The following is a 13,824-nucleotide window of genomic DNA, read 5'->3' on the forward strand; positions in this document are numbered from 1 at the left end:
ATTATTATTGATTTTGTCATAATTTAAAAGAATTAATTGTTTTATTAATCGTGTGAAAAAAATCTTATACGATTTATATTTTCAAACAGAGAAAGTATTAACAATTAACGCTATTCAACTCTGTTCCATTGTACAATAAAATTTAGTGAAAATTTTTGTAGTTCAAAGAATTCAAATGTGAAATTTCTCACTTTTTATATTAGTAAGAAAACAATCAGACTACACTTAATTGATTCAATCATTCATATTATATGAGACATTTAGACAAACTCTAGTTCTATATCAATCCATGAAATAGTAAAAAATAACCTAATCTTAATTTATATAGTAATCTATTGAATTAAATCAGCCTTAGGTACTTGATCGCAATTTTTAAATAATTCAGACAGACATTCTGGTAGTAAAGTTTTTCCATCGGATTACCAAAATGAAAAACAATGAAATCCAAACACAGATATAGTTAATGTAAAAAACATTTTCTTTAATGTTTTTAATTAAAATTGATTCCATATTATTATATTAAGGCTTTTTCTATAATTATTGGGGGGGGAAAAAAAAGGACAAGTTGTTGAACGACAACTATAGAAGCAAGTTGTTGCATACTAAATTTCCCAATGAGATCTCATAAACCAGCTTCTTACAATTTATGATAAACATAGTATTAAAAAATTGACAAAAACAGATTTGGTAGGGAAACAACAGTAGTGCAAAAATCTTTGCTTCTGCACTTTATATACCAACCTGTAAATTAATTTTTTTTTTTTACAATTATTGATTATTATCATATATTACTTTATTATTTATTAGTCGGTGTTGTTAAAATACAGAAGTCAGAGGAAGTCCAACCATCTATAACCTTACATATTTGATATTTTTGCATAAAATATTCACTATTTTTGTTGAATATATATATTATTTTTTTTACGAAAAAATCTATGACATCCCGATTTTTACTTTGACCAATTAAATACTTTAACTTATAAAATTAGACATATTATATATTTATTTTATTTGATTTATTAAACATCATAATTTATAAATCTTATAATATATTTATAGTGATTTTTATTTTCTATTTTTATATCAAATATAAATCTTAATATATTCATTATTAAATAACAATAAAACACATTTATTCTTTGTAAAATAAGTTCTTTGTAAGAAATAATTATAACCAATCATATTAAAAATTTATTAAAATAATAATTGACGATATTATATCCTTATCATATTTAATACATACCTTATATAGTATAATATAAAGAATCAAAGTTAAATTATTTTTATTTTTTCAATCAATAAAATTTTACCATATTTAATACTCCCTCCGTCCTATTTTGTTTGCATGGCTTGATAAAATACATATTAAGAATTTAATCAATAAAAATTATTTTACCCCTTTTTATCCTTAACTCATTAGATATTAATAAAAATTATTTATTTAATGAACAATCATAAATGTTATTATGAGAAACATAATTGTTCAAATATACAAATTTAGAAACTTGCAAACATTTTGAGATGTCCAGAGAAGAAATAACAAGCAAACAAAATGGGACTGAGAGAGTAAATACTTTATTTAGTATATAACATAATTTCTTATTTTACTAAATAAAGATTAGATTTAAATAGAAAATTAATATAACTAATATAAATTAAATTACTTATATTTTATCAATAAAATCAAAATTTTTAAAAATATTATATTTTTACCATATTAAATATATACATTATATTTTTTTTTTGAACATTTGTTATGCATTATTTGTACTCATTGATTTTTACACGTTGCAAGTAAATGTACTTTAATTTATATATAGTTTTTTATTTTTCGTTATAAATTATAATATTATGAATAATTTAAATTATTAAAAATCTATGACCATTCACAAAATATAAGAAATAATTTTAATTTAAAATCGTTAAAGATATTATGTTTTCACTATATTCAATATATAAGTTTATATAATATATAATATAACTTCTTATTTTATCCAACAAAATTTAAATTTAAATAGAAAATTAATATAAACCAATTAAAATGAAATTACTTTTATTTTCCAATCAATAAAATTAAAATCCTTAATGATAAGGGTCCCCTACCTATTTCCACTTCTATATATATTATAGATAAATTAGTAATATCATTAATATTTTTTTAAAGGGATAAAGTGGATAATTTTGTAAAAAATATTTGGAGAAATTAATAATATAATTTTCTAAAAAAAAATTCTTCAATTTCTTTTTTTTTTCAATAATTAATGAAATTGAATGATTATGTAGTGGTACGATCATAGCATAAAAAAAAAAAAAATCAAATGTTGTGAGTATATTGATTAAAATAAATAATATTTAATGATCCAAAGATCTATTTTCATCTTTGTCCAGTATCTTTCAATCTTTTACTTTAATTTTAATTCACTTATCTCATTTTAATTTATTATGATCATGACGTGGTATAACTGTTTTACTATATAATTACTCAGATTGACTCTTTACATTCTAAGTGAAAAAACAAAAAGAGGAACGCTAATTGCAATTACTTGAAAAAAGCGTTTGTTAAAATAGGTAAATTAATTTAAATAGAGTTAAATAAAAAAAGTGACATATTTCTTTTAGGTTACATGTTTTAAAAGTGAAATGTTGCCTTAAAAAATGATTAACTTATTTTAACCAATAGAAAAAGCTTGTTAGACAATCACTTACAAAATGATTACAACTAACATTTTGAATATATAATTGAAAAATAAACAAAAATCATACATTTCTTTATATATATATATATATATATATATATTAATTGATTGGGTTAGAATCTCAAATTTGAATTCTCAATTTGAAAATAAGTGAGTGAAGAGTCATTTTGAGATTTTATTTAAGGCAAATGCATATTGTTAAACATAGACATAAGTACATGTCCAAATCTTAAAATAACTTAGCTTTAACAGAATTAATAACAAATCAACAAAATAAACTCCATAGTATCTCTAATTTTAATAATAATGGGACCAAAATTTTCCGGCCCTTTTTAGGTGGGCCCACTCATTTGAAGATCCAATCAAGACCAACTTCACTTTACTTTTTTGTGCAGGCCAAAACAGAGAATCATTCCTCGGTAAAGTCCAAAGCTAGATAGAATAGAATTGGCCAACTCATAGTTTCGAAGTTTCTTTCCATGGAACAAACAAGCAATCCTTCCACGGAGACTTAATTAATAACTACAGACCATAAACCATTCTCTCTCGCTCTCTCTCTCTCCCTTCCTCTTTTTTCTTCAAACATTTCAAGAAAAGAAATTTCAAGAACACACCATTGACAAAATTTGCATGATTGCATATATAATACCTTTTTCCACTTGGAGGCCTCCTATATACACACTTTCATTTGCAATTTTACTTACAAGAATTCAAGAACTGGAGAACTTGTAACTCAAGACTTCAAGGATCCAAGAAATCGATAAGTAGCAGTTAAGGTGGTTTCCATTTTTTGTTGAAACACCAAAATAACACCAAAAATGAAAACGAAACCACTGTTACTTTTCTTCTTTATCTTCTTCTTGCTGGATTCTTGGTCAATTATAGAGTCTGATCTAGCATCAGATAGAGCTGCTCTTGAAGCTTTGCGCAAGGCAGTAGGCGGTAGATCCCTTCTTTGGAATCTTTCAAGTAGTCCTTGCACATGGGCAGGCGTGAATTGTGAAAAAGACAGAGTTGTACATTTACGCTTACCTGGTATGGGTCTGTCTGGGAGACTTCCTATCGCTCTTGGTAATCTAACGCAGTTGCAAACTCTCTCTCTTCGCTTTAATGCTCTTTCAGGTCCAATTCCAGCTGATATTGGAAATCTTGGTCCGTTGAGAAATCTCTACTTGCAAGGGAATTTGTTTTCTGGAGAGATTCCTGGGTTCTTGTTCAATTTGCAGAACTTGGTAAGGCTTAATTTGGCTCATAATAATTTTTCTGGTGAAATTTCTCCAGATTTTAATAAGTTGACACGGTTACGGACTCTTTATTTGGAGCAGAACCAGCTTAATGGTTCTATTCCTGAATTGAATTTGCCATCACTTGATCAATTTAATGTTTCTTTTAATAAATTAAGTGGGTCTATTCCTGATAAGCTATCTAGCAAGCCTCCATCTGCTTTTTTGGGGAATTCTCTTTGTGGGAAACCTTTGACAACTTGTAATGGAACTTCAAATGGGGATGATGATGATAAATTATCTGGTGGAGCAATTGCTGGGATTGCGATTGGTTGCGCTATTGGATTTTTGTTAATTTTACTGATTTTGATCTTTTTATGTCGAAAAAGAACCAAAAGTGGTGCTGCTAAAGATACTGAAGTCCCAAAGCATGGAGAAGTTGAGATTTCCAGCGAAAAGGCCGTGGCTACTAGTGGTAATGCCAGCAGCACAGGGTTTGCTGCTGGTGGAGGGTCTGGGGGAGTGGCTGTGGCAGTGGCTAAAGGTGAAGGTAAGAGTAGTGGGGCTAAGAATTTGGTGTTCTTTGGTTACACACCAAGAGGGTTTGATTTGGAGGACTTGTTGAGAGCTTCTGCAGAAGTTCTTGGGAAGGGGACTTTTGGAACAACTTATAAGGCTACTTTAGAGATGGGAATAGTGGTGGCTGTGAAAAGGTTGAAGGATGTTACCGTAACGGAGAAAGAATTTAGAGAGAAGATTGGAAGTGTTGGGAATATAAATCATGAGAATTTGGTCCCATTAAGAGCTTATTATTACAACAAAGATGAAAAGCTTCTTGTTTATGATTACATGCCGATGGGAAGCTTGTCTGCTCTTCTACATGGTGAGTATTTAAATTATATGTATCTATTTCTGCTTTTGATTCTTTATTATTTTTGATGTTCTTTCGTTTAAGATACATAGTAACGGCTCACTTCTTGTTATGTTTTATATAATTTTGTTTTTTTTTTCAGTACAATTTTTCACTTTATCTTTGGCATTTCTTGATTTGGGAATTTGCCAACATGTTTTTGTTTCATGAAATAATTTTCTTGAGATACATTGTAGAATCCAACTTAGATATAGTTATATAGTAGGATTACTATAATGGTTTCCAAATCTATCAATAGTATATTGTTATTTGAATTGTGGCGATCAAACATACGAAGGATGGACTGAGTGGCAATTTATATAAAGAAAGAGATGTTTGCCACTGCTATATTTATGTTATTGGAAAATAAACTTTCTGGTTGTCTCTTTTTATTTATATCTAAAACTGACCTTGAAGTTATAGAAAATTGATGCTTTTCTGAAACTGTACTTGATTGGGCATGATTTTGTATTGCATTTGCATGATTTTGCATTGTATTTGCGTTTCTGAAAACTATGGAATCTGTATTGTTGAATGCTTTGACATTGTTAAGATATGTAAAACAGAATCATTTGCCTTGCTTATTTATTTCTTATATAATTTTGATTTAACTATAGGAAATAGAGGAGCTGGTAGGACTCCATTGAATTGGGAGACCAGGTCTGGCATTGCCCTTGGAGCTGCTAGAGGAATTGCACACCTGCACTCTCAAGGCTTTACGAACTCTCACGGAAACATTAAATCATCAAATATTCTCCTTACTACATCATTTGAGGCTCGTGTCTCCGACTTTGGCCTTGCGCATCTTGCAGGACCTACACCAACTCCCAACCGTGTTGATGGCTATCGTGCTCCGGAGGTGACAGATGCTCGCAAAGTATCCCCAAAAGCAGATGTTTATAGCTTTGGCATTTTACTTTTGGAATTGCTTACAGGAAAGGCTCCTACTCATTCCCACTTGAATGAGGAGGGAGTTGACCTTCCAAGATGGGTTCAGTCTGTGGTCAAAGATGAGTGGACTACAGAGGTGTTCGATCTTGAACTTCTTCGATATCAGAATGTAGAAGAGGATATGGTTCAACTTTTGCAGCTAGCAATCAACTGTACTGCTCAATATCCAGATAATCGCCCTTCAATGGCTGAAGTGAGAAACCAAATTGAGGAGATTTGCCATTCTAGCTCCCAAGCACAGGACACGCACCAAGACATTGAGGATGACAAGTCCTCTCAACAAACATACTCGATTGATTCAGGTGCACCACCATCTTCATAAAGGGCCAAAGAAAGATCAGTGATCTTTTTTTCAGTTCCCCATTTTTAATACATTTATTACTAGAGTGTTTCAATTTGTTTGTTTATTGTCAGGTTCAACTTTGAGAAACAACTGCCCATGTTCTTCATTTTTTTTCCCTCCAAATTTTCATTTTTCCTTTACCCTTTTTTTCATAGCAGAGATTACTTTTGCACATGTAACTTTACCTACCTTTCACCTATATGTGAGAGGAGGATTCCAACACTATTATTTGTACTTGCCTGGTGTGAAATGTGAATAACTAGCAAGTTGCTTTAGTTGAGTACAAGGCATCCTCTAATTCTATGTTTATTTTCAAATTTTGGTATCTTGGAAATTCTTAAAGGCAAGACAGTTGCTTGCGAGGATTTAAGCTCATCCGAGGCAATTACTCGAATATTAGGCTAATAAGCTAGTCTTTAAACTTTAGTTGGTTTTGTTTCCTCTAAACCTTTTGTTTATGAAATAATATTTAATTCTTTCCTTTTGAAATTCCTGTTTGGAAGTATGAATTTGGCTTTTTACTTGTTTTTTCATGTTTTTGTCCGTGTACTTGAAAAAAAATATCTAATTTGGGTAACAATTATTATGATATGAGAGGCAGGTGCTTGGTCAATTTGATTATCAGTTAAAGGTCTATTTATGGCGTGAATTAGACAAAGACTTGGTTGTTCCTTTCTCAATTTTATCGATCAAGACAGATTGAATATAAACATCCACTTCAAGTTAAACAATGTTCTTGCCAAGAATGTTTGAATGGTAAACCAATCTTTACACTTCAGGAAAACCCATTTCTGTTTGAGAGCAATTGCTCCACTGAAAGTTTGCCTTTGAAAACATTGTGTTGTTCAACTTTCTTTTGAAATTCAAAGGAAGAAAGAAGCAATTCCTTTTCCTTTCCTTTATAGTTTCTTGACCTTGAGCTTTAGTTATTATTTTTATGAGTATTAGCTTCTCTGTCCACCATGTCTTCACCTCTTTTAGCTCAAACATACATTTGATGAATGGAGCAAATTCCCACGGCAAAACGCTCTACCCTTTAATGGACCGACCAGGCATGAGCATGATTTAGTTTTAACTCAGTTGACAGGAGATACTTGTTTGGCTAATACCAAAAAAACTTTGTTTTCTTTGCCTCTTTCATTCTTATTAAGAATGCTTTTGCTTGGTTTTGAATTTTTGTTTGTTGAAACTGAGTTTTATTAAGTTGGTTTACAAGGAGACCAAACTCTCCTTTTCCTTTGTTGTGTGTCAAGTGAAAGTGCATAATAGAAATATAAATTTTGCTTATTGAACAAATTTAAATTTGTTGAAACTCTTTTGTAAGTTGATTTCATGAGTAGGACCATAGTGTTCAGACAAAATCTCTTTCTTCCTCTCTTTTTTAGAATTAGATTAGATGCCAAGACATTAGGATATCTATAACAGAACTTATATGTTAGGTAAGATGTCTATGATGTTTTCAATTAATTTTCATTGTCACAATTTCATTTCTTGCACTAAAATATAAAATTAAAAACTAAAAATAAAGAATTAAACAAAACATGCTAGTTTAGTTTTATTTTTTATTATATAAAAAACTGAAAAACCTAATAATTTCAACAATTAAATTGTTTGATTGAAAATGTAGAAAAAAAAAACAATTATAACCTCCCAAACATAGTTGATACATAAATATGGCATTAATACAGAAGAAATGATTAATTAGGTCAGAGCAACAAACATATTAATTAGGCTGAATATTCTGTAACTGATAATAAAATTTTAATATTTGTACTGTTAATTAGTTGTTAATTACATTATATGAAGAACAAATTCCGTAATGCAATATCTTGGTGGAAGCCATGATTACTTTACTTGACTACCATTTTTTTTTAAAGAAAGGAAGAAAAAAAGATTTTTATGTATTAAGCACCGTCACAGCCAACCCAGCAATTCTGATTTTTAAATATCAATGATTATCAATGAACGGTTGGCACAGAATCTATCTATAACATGGCTGCCATACAGTGAGGGTAGCCATGAGCCATTTTCTAACCGACTTCGGTTCAGACCATAATTATTACCGATTAAGGCTTGGTCTGATTTAGAACACCGACCATATCGGTTTTGGTTTGATTCTGTGCAGCTTACATTTTTATAAATAATCTATATCTAAACAACTTAAACCTTCAAAACCAGACTCACATGGTGATAATGAAAGTTAATATTCAATGAAATTTTTAACTGATACATATTATTAAGAAAATTATGTAAAATTTGATAAAACAAACATGCTTACCTAAATTCAGAAAAATAAACAAATATTGCATGAACAAATTGCCTAAATTGTTCCACAACTGTACACAATGCTTTAAGCACAACCACAACCAGATGGAGGAAATAAATTCCACTACCAACCACTATATCATCATTTCTACTGCCAGGCTTAAGATAAAGGCCAAACAGCAGATCATTTTGCCGTTTTCGAGTGCTTGATAAGCCAGTCAATGACAACATCTATGTTTATCGAGTCCTTGCATGAGATCATATAGCAGCAAACCTCCCTATCGGTAATAGTATCAAGACCTCTGAAACAATCCAACAAAAATGAATAAGAATGACTTTAACCATTCAAGATTGGGAATTAACGCAATTTATCACTGTGATATAAAGAAAGCAATAAAATAAAATTTCTTTAAACATTCTTAAACTTACAGCTGATCAACCAATGCCTGTTTTGATAGTGCTTCGGACTTGTCAATTTTGTTACCAAGAACAAGCAAAGGGATTCCACTTAAGGAAGGTTTTTGAAGGAGTTCATGTAATTCACTTCGAGATATGGGAACACTGTCTCGATCAGCGGCATCAACTACATATCTGCTTTTGCATCAATCAGAAAAAGGCATATAAAGTAGTTAGTTAGTCCAATACTCCATTGGAAAGACACCAAAGAGAATTTAACATCAGCCACTGTACACTATTGCCTCACATACTAAAAAGGAGACGTAGGAATAGAAAAAATAAGAATAGAAATCCAATTTTAAGTCTTTTCGCTACTTCAGCTACCAACATAGACTACAAGGTGTCCACTGTACTACATAATTTAAGGATGAGATGTAATAATTAACACATTCTGCATGATAATGTCTATAATTTCTAGAGATAGAAATAAATACATTAATTTTCCTCGGACAGAGTTTATGCTGTTTAGCAAGTTCATACGTTTCTGATTACAAGTAACATGGACATATAGAGCAACATCTTTATTTTTTCCCTACTTTTTCTATTTTATTCTTTTTTGGGACTCCTTTGGGATTGATAAAATTTAAATGGCTCCAACTAGGAAAAAAGAAAGAAGAGAAAACAAAGAGATGCGTCTTTTGCACTTTTACAGAGATACAATCTCTTGTATACAAACATGAGCGTAGGCGCCTCTATCCTGGGCAGTAAAAGACAAACCTAACCTAATTCCTAATTAAAAACGCCATCTTCAGTTCAGTTAAGACATGACGAAATCAAAACAGCTTTGGTAGCACATTAAAGCTCAATCAGGAAGTGAGATGCAATGACGGTAAGAGAAATGAAATTTTGAAAGTCTATTAAAATTTTTACATAATAATTAGGAGGTGTGGGTAGATTATGAGGTCAGTGTCTGACCATGTCCTAAAATCTATTGTTCTTGCGCACAAGACGTTTGCTTGTCCTAAAGGCAGAGCATTCTAATAAATAGAAAGTATATAAAGAAGTTATATTGGATTAAGTTGGTAAGAGACTGAGAGGTATTACAGAATTGCAGAGACCCCACGACAGTAACGCTCCCACATGGTACGAAATCTCCGCTGCCCTCCAAGATCCCAGAGCTTTATTGTCACATTACCTTTTGTAACTTTCCTCATGTTGAATCCAACCTGGTTTCAATTGTATGAGGAATTTTTTATAAGATATATTGTAATGATAATAAATGCTTTATTTGACATTTATTCAAGGAAAAGATACCTACAGTTGGAATCATGTCCTCACTGTACCCTCCGGTCTGGAAAACAAAAAAGAAAAAGACATCAAGAGAAAGTCACTTATCAATACAACAAAAGAAGGTGCACCATATGTGTTTACTCACAGCGACTGCATTAACAAGGGATGTCTTCCCTGCATTCTGAAGGCCTACAAGGGACAGCTCCATTTCCTGTTTAAAGAATAAACTGATACATGGACATCAGTTAAAAAACAGAAAGGGGTATAAATGGAAAGAAGTCAGCGAACTGATCATCATGCAAACTATAGATAGATCAATAAGAGACTTAAGATGAGAGATGTTTTGCACATTTGAACTTGTCTCGTTGATGGATTATGGAAAGGAAAATATAAACGAAGGTGTAGAATGTAACAAGTCAAAGAACGTGATTATAACTAGATCTGTGCGCCAAAAATTTCAGGAATAAATAGCTACTTACAAAGAGTTAATTACCCACTTTAATTCAAAACTCCCTGCATTAGGACAAGTATAGCTACTATGATTTGTTTAATAAATCAAATAGCATTATGTAAACAGCTATTCTCCATTTACAAAGTCCAAAACCATATGATTTAGTATTCCAACTCCTAATTTACAGTCAGTCGCCTGTAAAACAATTTCTAGAAAAAAAAAAAAAAAAAAAAAAAAAAAAAAAAAAAAAAAAAAGTGGAATAGAAAGAAGGGAAGATTAAGTACAGGCTCTTCTCGAGCAAAGGCTTCATGACAAGAACTAAATGCAGCATTCTAAACCGAAGATCAATCTAACACAAAAAGTAAACAAAACGTCCATGAAGGGATGTCTAACTAAAATAACACTCTCAAAATTGAAAATGAATCAAGGGTGAACGTCTCCTCTATAGATCCACAAAGATAAAAAAATCAATGCAGCACTTCCCATATTCTAGGATATAGTATGCAAGGAACTGTAACTTCGCTTGCCAAAACCATTTGACAAGCCAGATTTTACACTATCAAGGTTGCTCCCTACATGCCCTGTTGTTACCATAAAAATGTATGTCTAAACAACAAACAACCAGAGACTTTATTGCTCCAATTTGTTTCTACTTTTCTCTTCCTTTTTTTTTTTGTCACTCCTAGTCCCCTGCAGAGCACTGACTATTCCTTAAACTATAAAGTTTAATCATACAAAAAATAAACCAGTATCCTCATTCTTCTGCAATTATTCTGTTAAAAATATGTTATACCCAAAAATAAACAGACAAAATCAACCCAAATCATTTGTGCAGGAATTGAAATGAGCAGCAAGGGAAGAAATTGATGGCATCAAATGAAGGCAGCGACCAAGACGAGCAAAAAACTTTATATTAGCAGGAAAGCCTGATGAAGTGCAGCAGAATAATTATAGTATCATAGCAGAAAAATCCAAACATAGAAGAAAGATGGTATTGTGTCTTGGCACACACATATACAAGATTATACACAAAGAGAAGAACAACAAGACATACAGAACTAACATGGTTCAGCAAACAGCCAATGTCTGTGGAGCCTAGAGCTTTAAATGTATAATATATTTTCTAATATAAACCACAATATCAACAAGCAATACAATATTTGCAAGTTATTGGAAGATTATGCAATGCCTTGCAGCTGAAGGATGGCATAAGAAATTCTTGTTTGCAAATTTTTCTCCATGCACCCACTAGATGAAAGCAATCACAAGTTACTGGACAAAGGGCAAATTGACACTATGGACTCTTGATGGATCAAGGTTCCTTATGATCTTGATTGACGTAGAACAAGGGCAGTGCAAAAGAAAGAAGAGAAACAAGAAAATTATGAGGAAAGAAAAGAAGACACAGAAGATATGCAAGGAAAATATGAATAGGGGATGATGGAGAGCAGGAAGAAGAAAATAGCAGGGAAAGAGCAAAAGAGTGGAGAATAGGAGGTAAAGAAAATTGATTTCTTTCAATTCAAAAACTGGATTCACACTTTGGTAACATTCTAGGTGTCCAAAGACTATAAGAATTCCGCAGACATGGTAAACAAAGAAAAAAAAATCTATGTCCAGCTTCATGAGCACAGAAATTAATTCCCCTTTCATGGCCACATCAATATCTGTGTCATATATGTATGCCACTCGAATGATAACCTTAGTGTCATATACACATATTTTTGTCTTTGCCAAAATATCCCCTTTATGTTGTTTGTAGACAAGCTTTTACATACCTTTCAAACTTACAATGATAAAAGAAAAAAAGAGAAAGTAACTACCAAAAAAAAAAAAAAGAAAGAAACTGCAAATCCAATTGAAAAGAAATTAGATTGGCATCAGTTCATCACTTAGACAAGAGCAGAGATCTCCAAGACTCAAACCAGTGACGGAGCCAGACTCCAAAACTATGTTTTTGTTGGTTCTGGAAAGAGGGGGTGGTTGGGGGTTGTTGTTTCTAAAAAAAAATTTAGCATTTCAAAGGTAAAACTTAAATTTTGGAGGTAGGCCTATATGATACAGCTTACGCAGAAGTTCAAACACCTACAAAACCTCCATATAAATAAATTTACATAGTTAATATTTGGCAAACTGCCTGCAGATTCCCAAAAATATGAAATATAAATGAAACTACAACTATTAGTTCACTGATAAATTGCAAACTACATACCTAGCACTAAATTTCATATGTCTGATCATTATGATCGTCAAATAAGCCTATCAAACCATGAAAAGTGCATATGTTTTACATTTTAAAATAAATGGAACAAACTGAAAATTTGTGTATGGCTTGAGATTTATTTTGTTATTAACCCCAAATGTTACGGTCAGGAATTTCTTCTGTATTCTCAGCAATATTTTTCCTATCACTGCTAAATTCATCATTCAAATTTTTACTCGCCTGTTAGTAACTTTATCAGCTAAAATCCTTACTTCTTGTGAAGTTTGTTTGATTCACATATTTTTTTATGATAAATAAACAAGCTTATGCAATGATATTCAATTATATGATTGAGTAACTTTTCTTTCTCACTCCAGAATTTAAAACCTTTACATTCATTAACCAACAACTCAACTATATAGACAACCAAACAACCCAACTAAATCATATTCAATTAGTTCAAATTTTCGATTTCAATGCAACTAAATAAATAATAAAAAGTAAAAAGTGACAACTTTTCCCACAACTTTCTCAGCAACCAAACATAAAGCGAAAAACAAACAAAACCAGAAGCACAAAAAGCGATTACCTCCGGAGCCAGTTGAGAAGAGAATCCCAAAGACCCATTTGGAGAAAACGATGATTTTGGTCTCACAAAGATTGAGTTGCAAAAAAAAATTAAGTAATAAATCAATTAAAATGAAGGGAACCCTAAATTTGATAAAAGGAAGGGAAAGGAAACGGGACAATGAAGAGAAGTAGAAAGCCAGAAGGAAACTTCTTTAGTGAGAGGAAGGAATCTTTTCTCTTTAAAGAAAAAAAACCATTGTCGTTGTGTTGTGTCGATTTTTCTGGTAATGTAATGTTGTTGTAATAACCGCTGGTAATGTCCAAATCCCCGTTGGCTGGTAACAAAAGTGCCACAAGTATATTTTTTGTCTGTAATTTTGAGGTTTCAATTGCCATGAAATAGTTTTTCTAATTATCCAAACAAGAATCGGAAAACATCGACTTCGGTCAATTTATAGTTGTTCATTATTTTTTTATAATATTGAATAATGATTATAATTTTTTTCTTATATTTGTCTAAATTAT

General features: G+C 31.3%; 2 protein-coding genes across 3 annotated transcripts; one reads left to right on the forward strand and one right to left on the reverse strand.

The window, feature by feature from the left end:
* The first annotated feature begins 3,364 nt into the window (after positions 1-3,364).
* LOC105645425 (Leucine-rich repeat protein kinase family protein) lies at positions 3,365-6,268 on the forward strand. The gene is made up of 2 exons (XM_012231029.4): positions 3,365-4,802; positions 5,447-6,268. The coding sequence occupies exons 1-2, from the start codon at positions 3,515-3,517 to the stop codon at positions 6,100-6,102; spliced, it is 1,944 nt and encodes a 647-aa protein (XP_012086419.1). The 5' UTR covers positions 3,365-3,514; the 3' UTR covers positions 6,103-6,268.
* A 2,061-nt stretch (positions 6,269-8,329) lies between these two features.
* Positions 8,330-13,620, reverse strand: ARLA1A (ADP-ribosylation factor-like A1A). 2 transcript variants are annotated; one of them, XM_012231028.4, is made up of 6 exons: positions 13,319-13,620; positions 10,220-10,285; positions 10,103-10,135; positions 9,889-10,010; positions 8,818-8,979; positions 8,330-8,690 (listed from the first exon to the last, which is right to left on the reverse strand). In XM_012231028.4, the coding sequence occupies exons 2-6, from the start codon at positions 10,280-10,282 to the stop codon at positions 8,573-8,575; spliced, it is 498 nt and encodes a 165-aa protein (XP_012086418.1). In that variant the 5' UTR covers positions 10,283-10,285; positions 13,319-13,620; the 3' UTR covers positions 8,330-8,572. The 2 variants fall into 2 exon arrangements, with proteins under 2 accessions (XP_012086418.1, XP_012086417.1); XM_012231027.4 differs by having other exon boundaries at positions 10,220-10,301; positions 13,319-13,535.
* Positions 13,621-13,824: the final 204 nt, after the last annotated feature.

The sequence above is a fragment of the Jatropha curcas genome, chromosome 4 (genome assembly GCF_041381405.1).
Source record: "Jatropha curcas cultivar XTBG-Jc1 chromosome 4, XTBG_Jcur_1.0, whole genome shotgun sequence".
Lineage (NCBI taxonomy): Eukaryota > Viridiplantae > Streptophyta > Magnoliopsida > Malpighiales > Euphorbiaceae > Jatropha > Jatropha curcas.

What these genes read in the sequence shown, in the direction of transcription:
- LOC105645425 (XM_012231029.4), top strand. Translation starts at nt 3,515, where the DNA reads ATGAAAACGAAACCACTGTTACTTTTCTTCTTTATCTTCTTCTTGCTG. An exon ending in CTTGTCTGCTCTTCTACATG is followed by an intron (nt 4,803 to 5,446) that starts GTGAGTATTTAA and finishes ATTTAACTATAG; the next exon opens with GAAATAGAGGAGCTGGTAGG.
- ARLA1A (XM_012231027.4), bottom strand. Translation starts at nt 13,356, where the DNA reads ATGGGTCTTTGGGATTCTCTTCTCAACTGGCTCCGGAG. An exon ending in CTTCTCAACTGGCTCCGGAG is followed by an intron (nt 10,302 to 13,318) that starts GTAATCGCTTTT and finishes TCCATGTATCAG; the next exon opens with TTTATTCTTTAAACAGGAAA. An exon ending in CAGGCATTGGTTGATCAGCT is followed by an intron (nt 8,691 to 8,817) that starts GTAAGTTTAAGA and finishes GGATTGTTTCAG; the next exon opens with AGGTCTTGATACTATTACCG.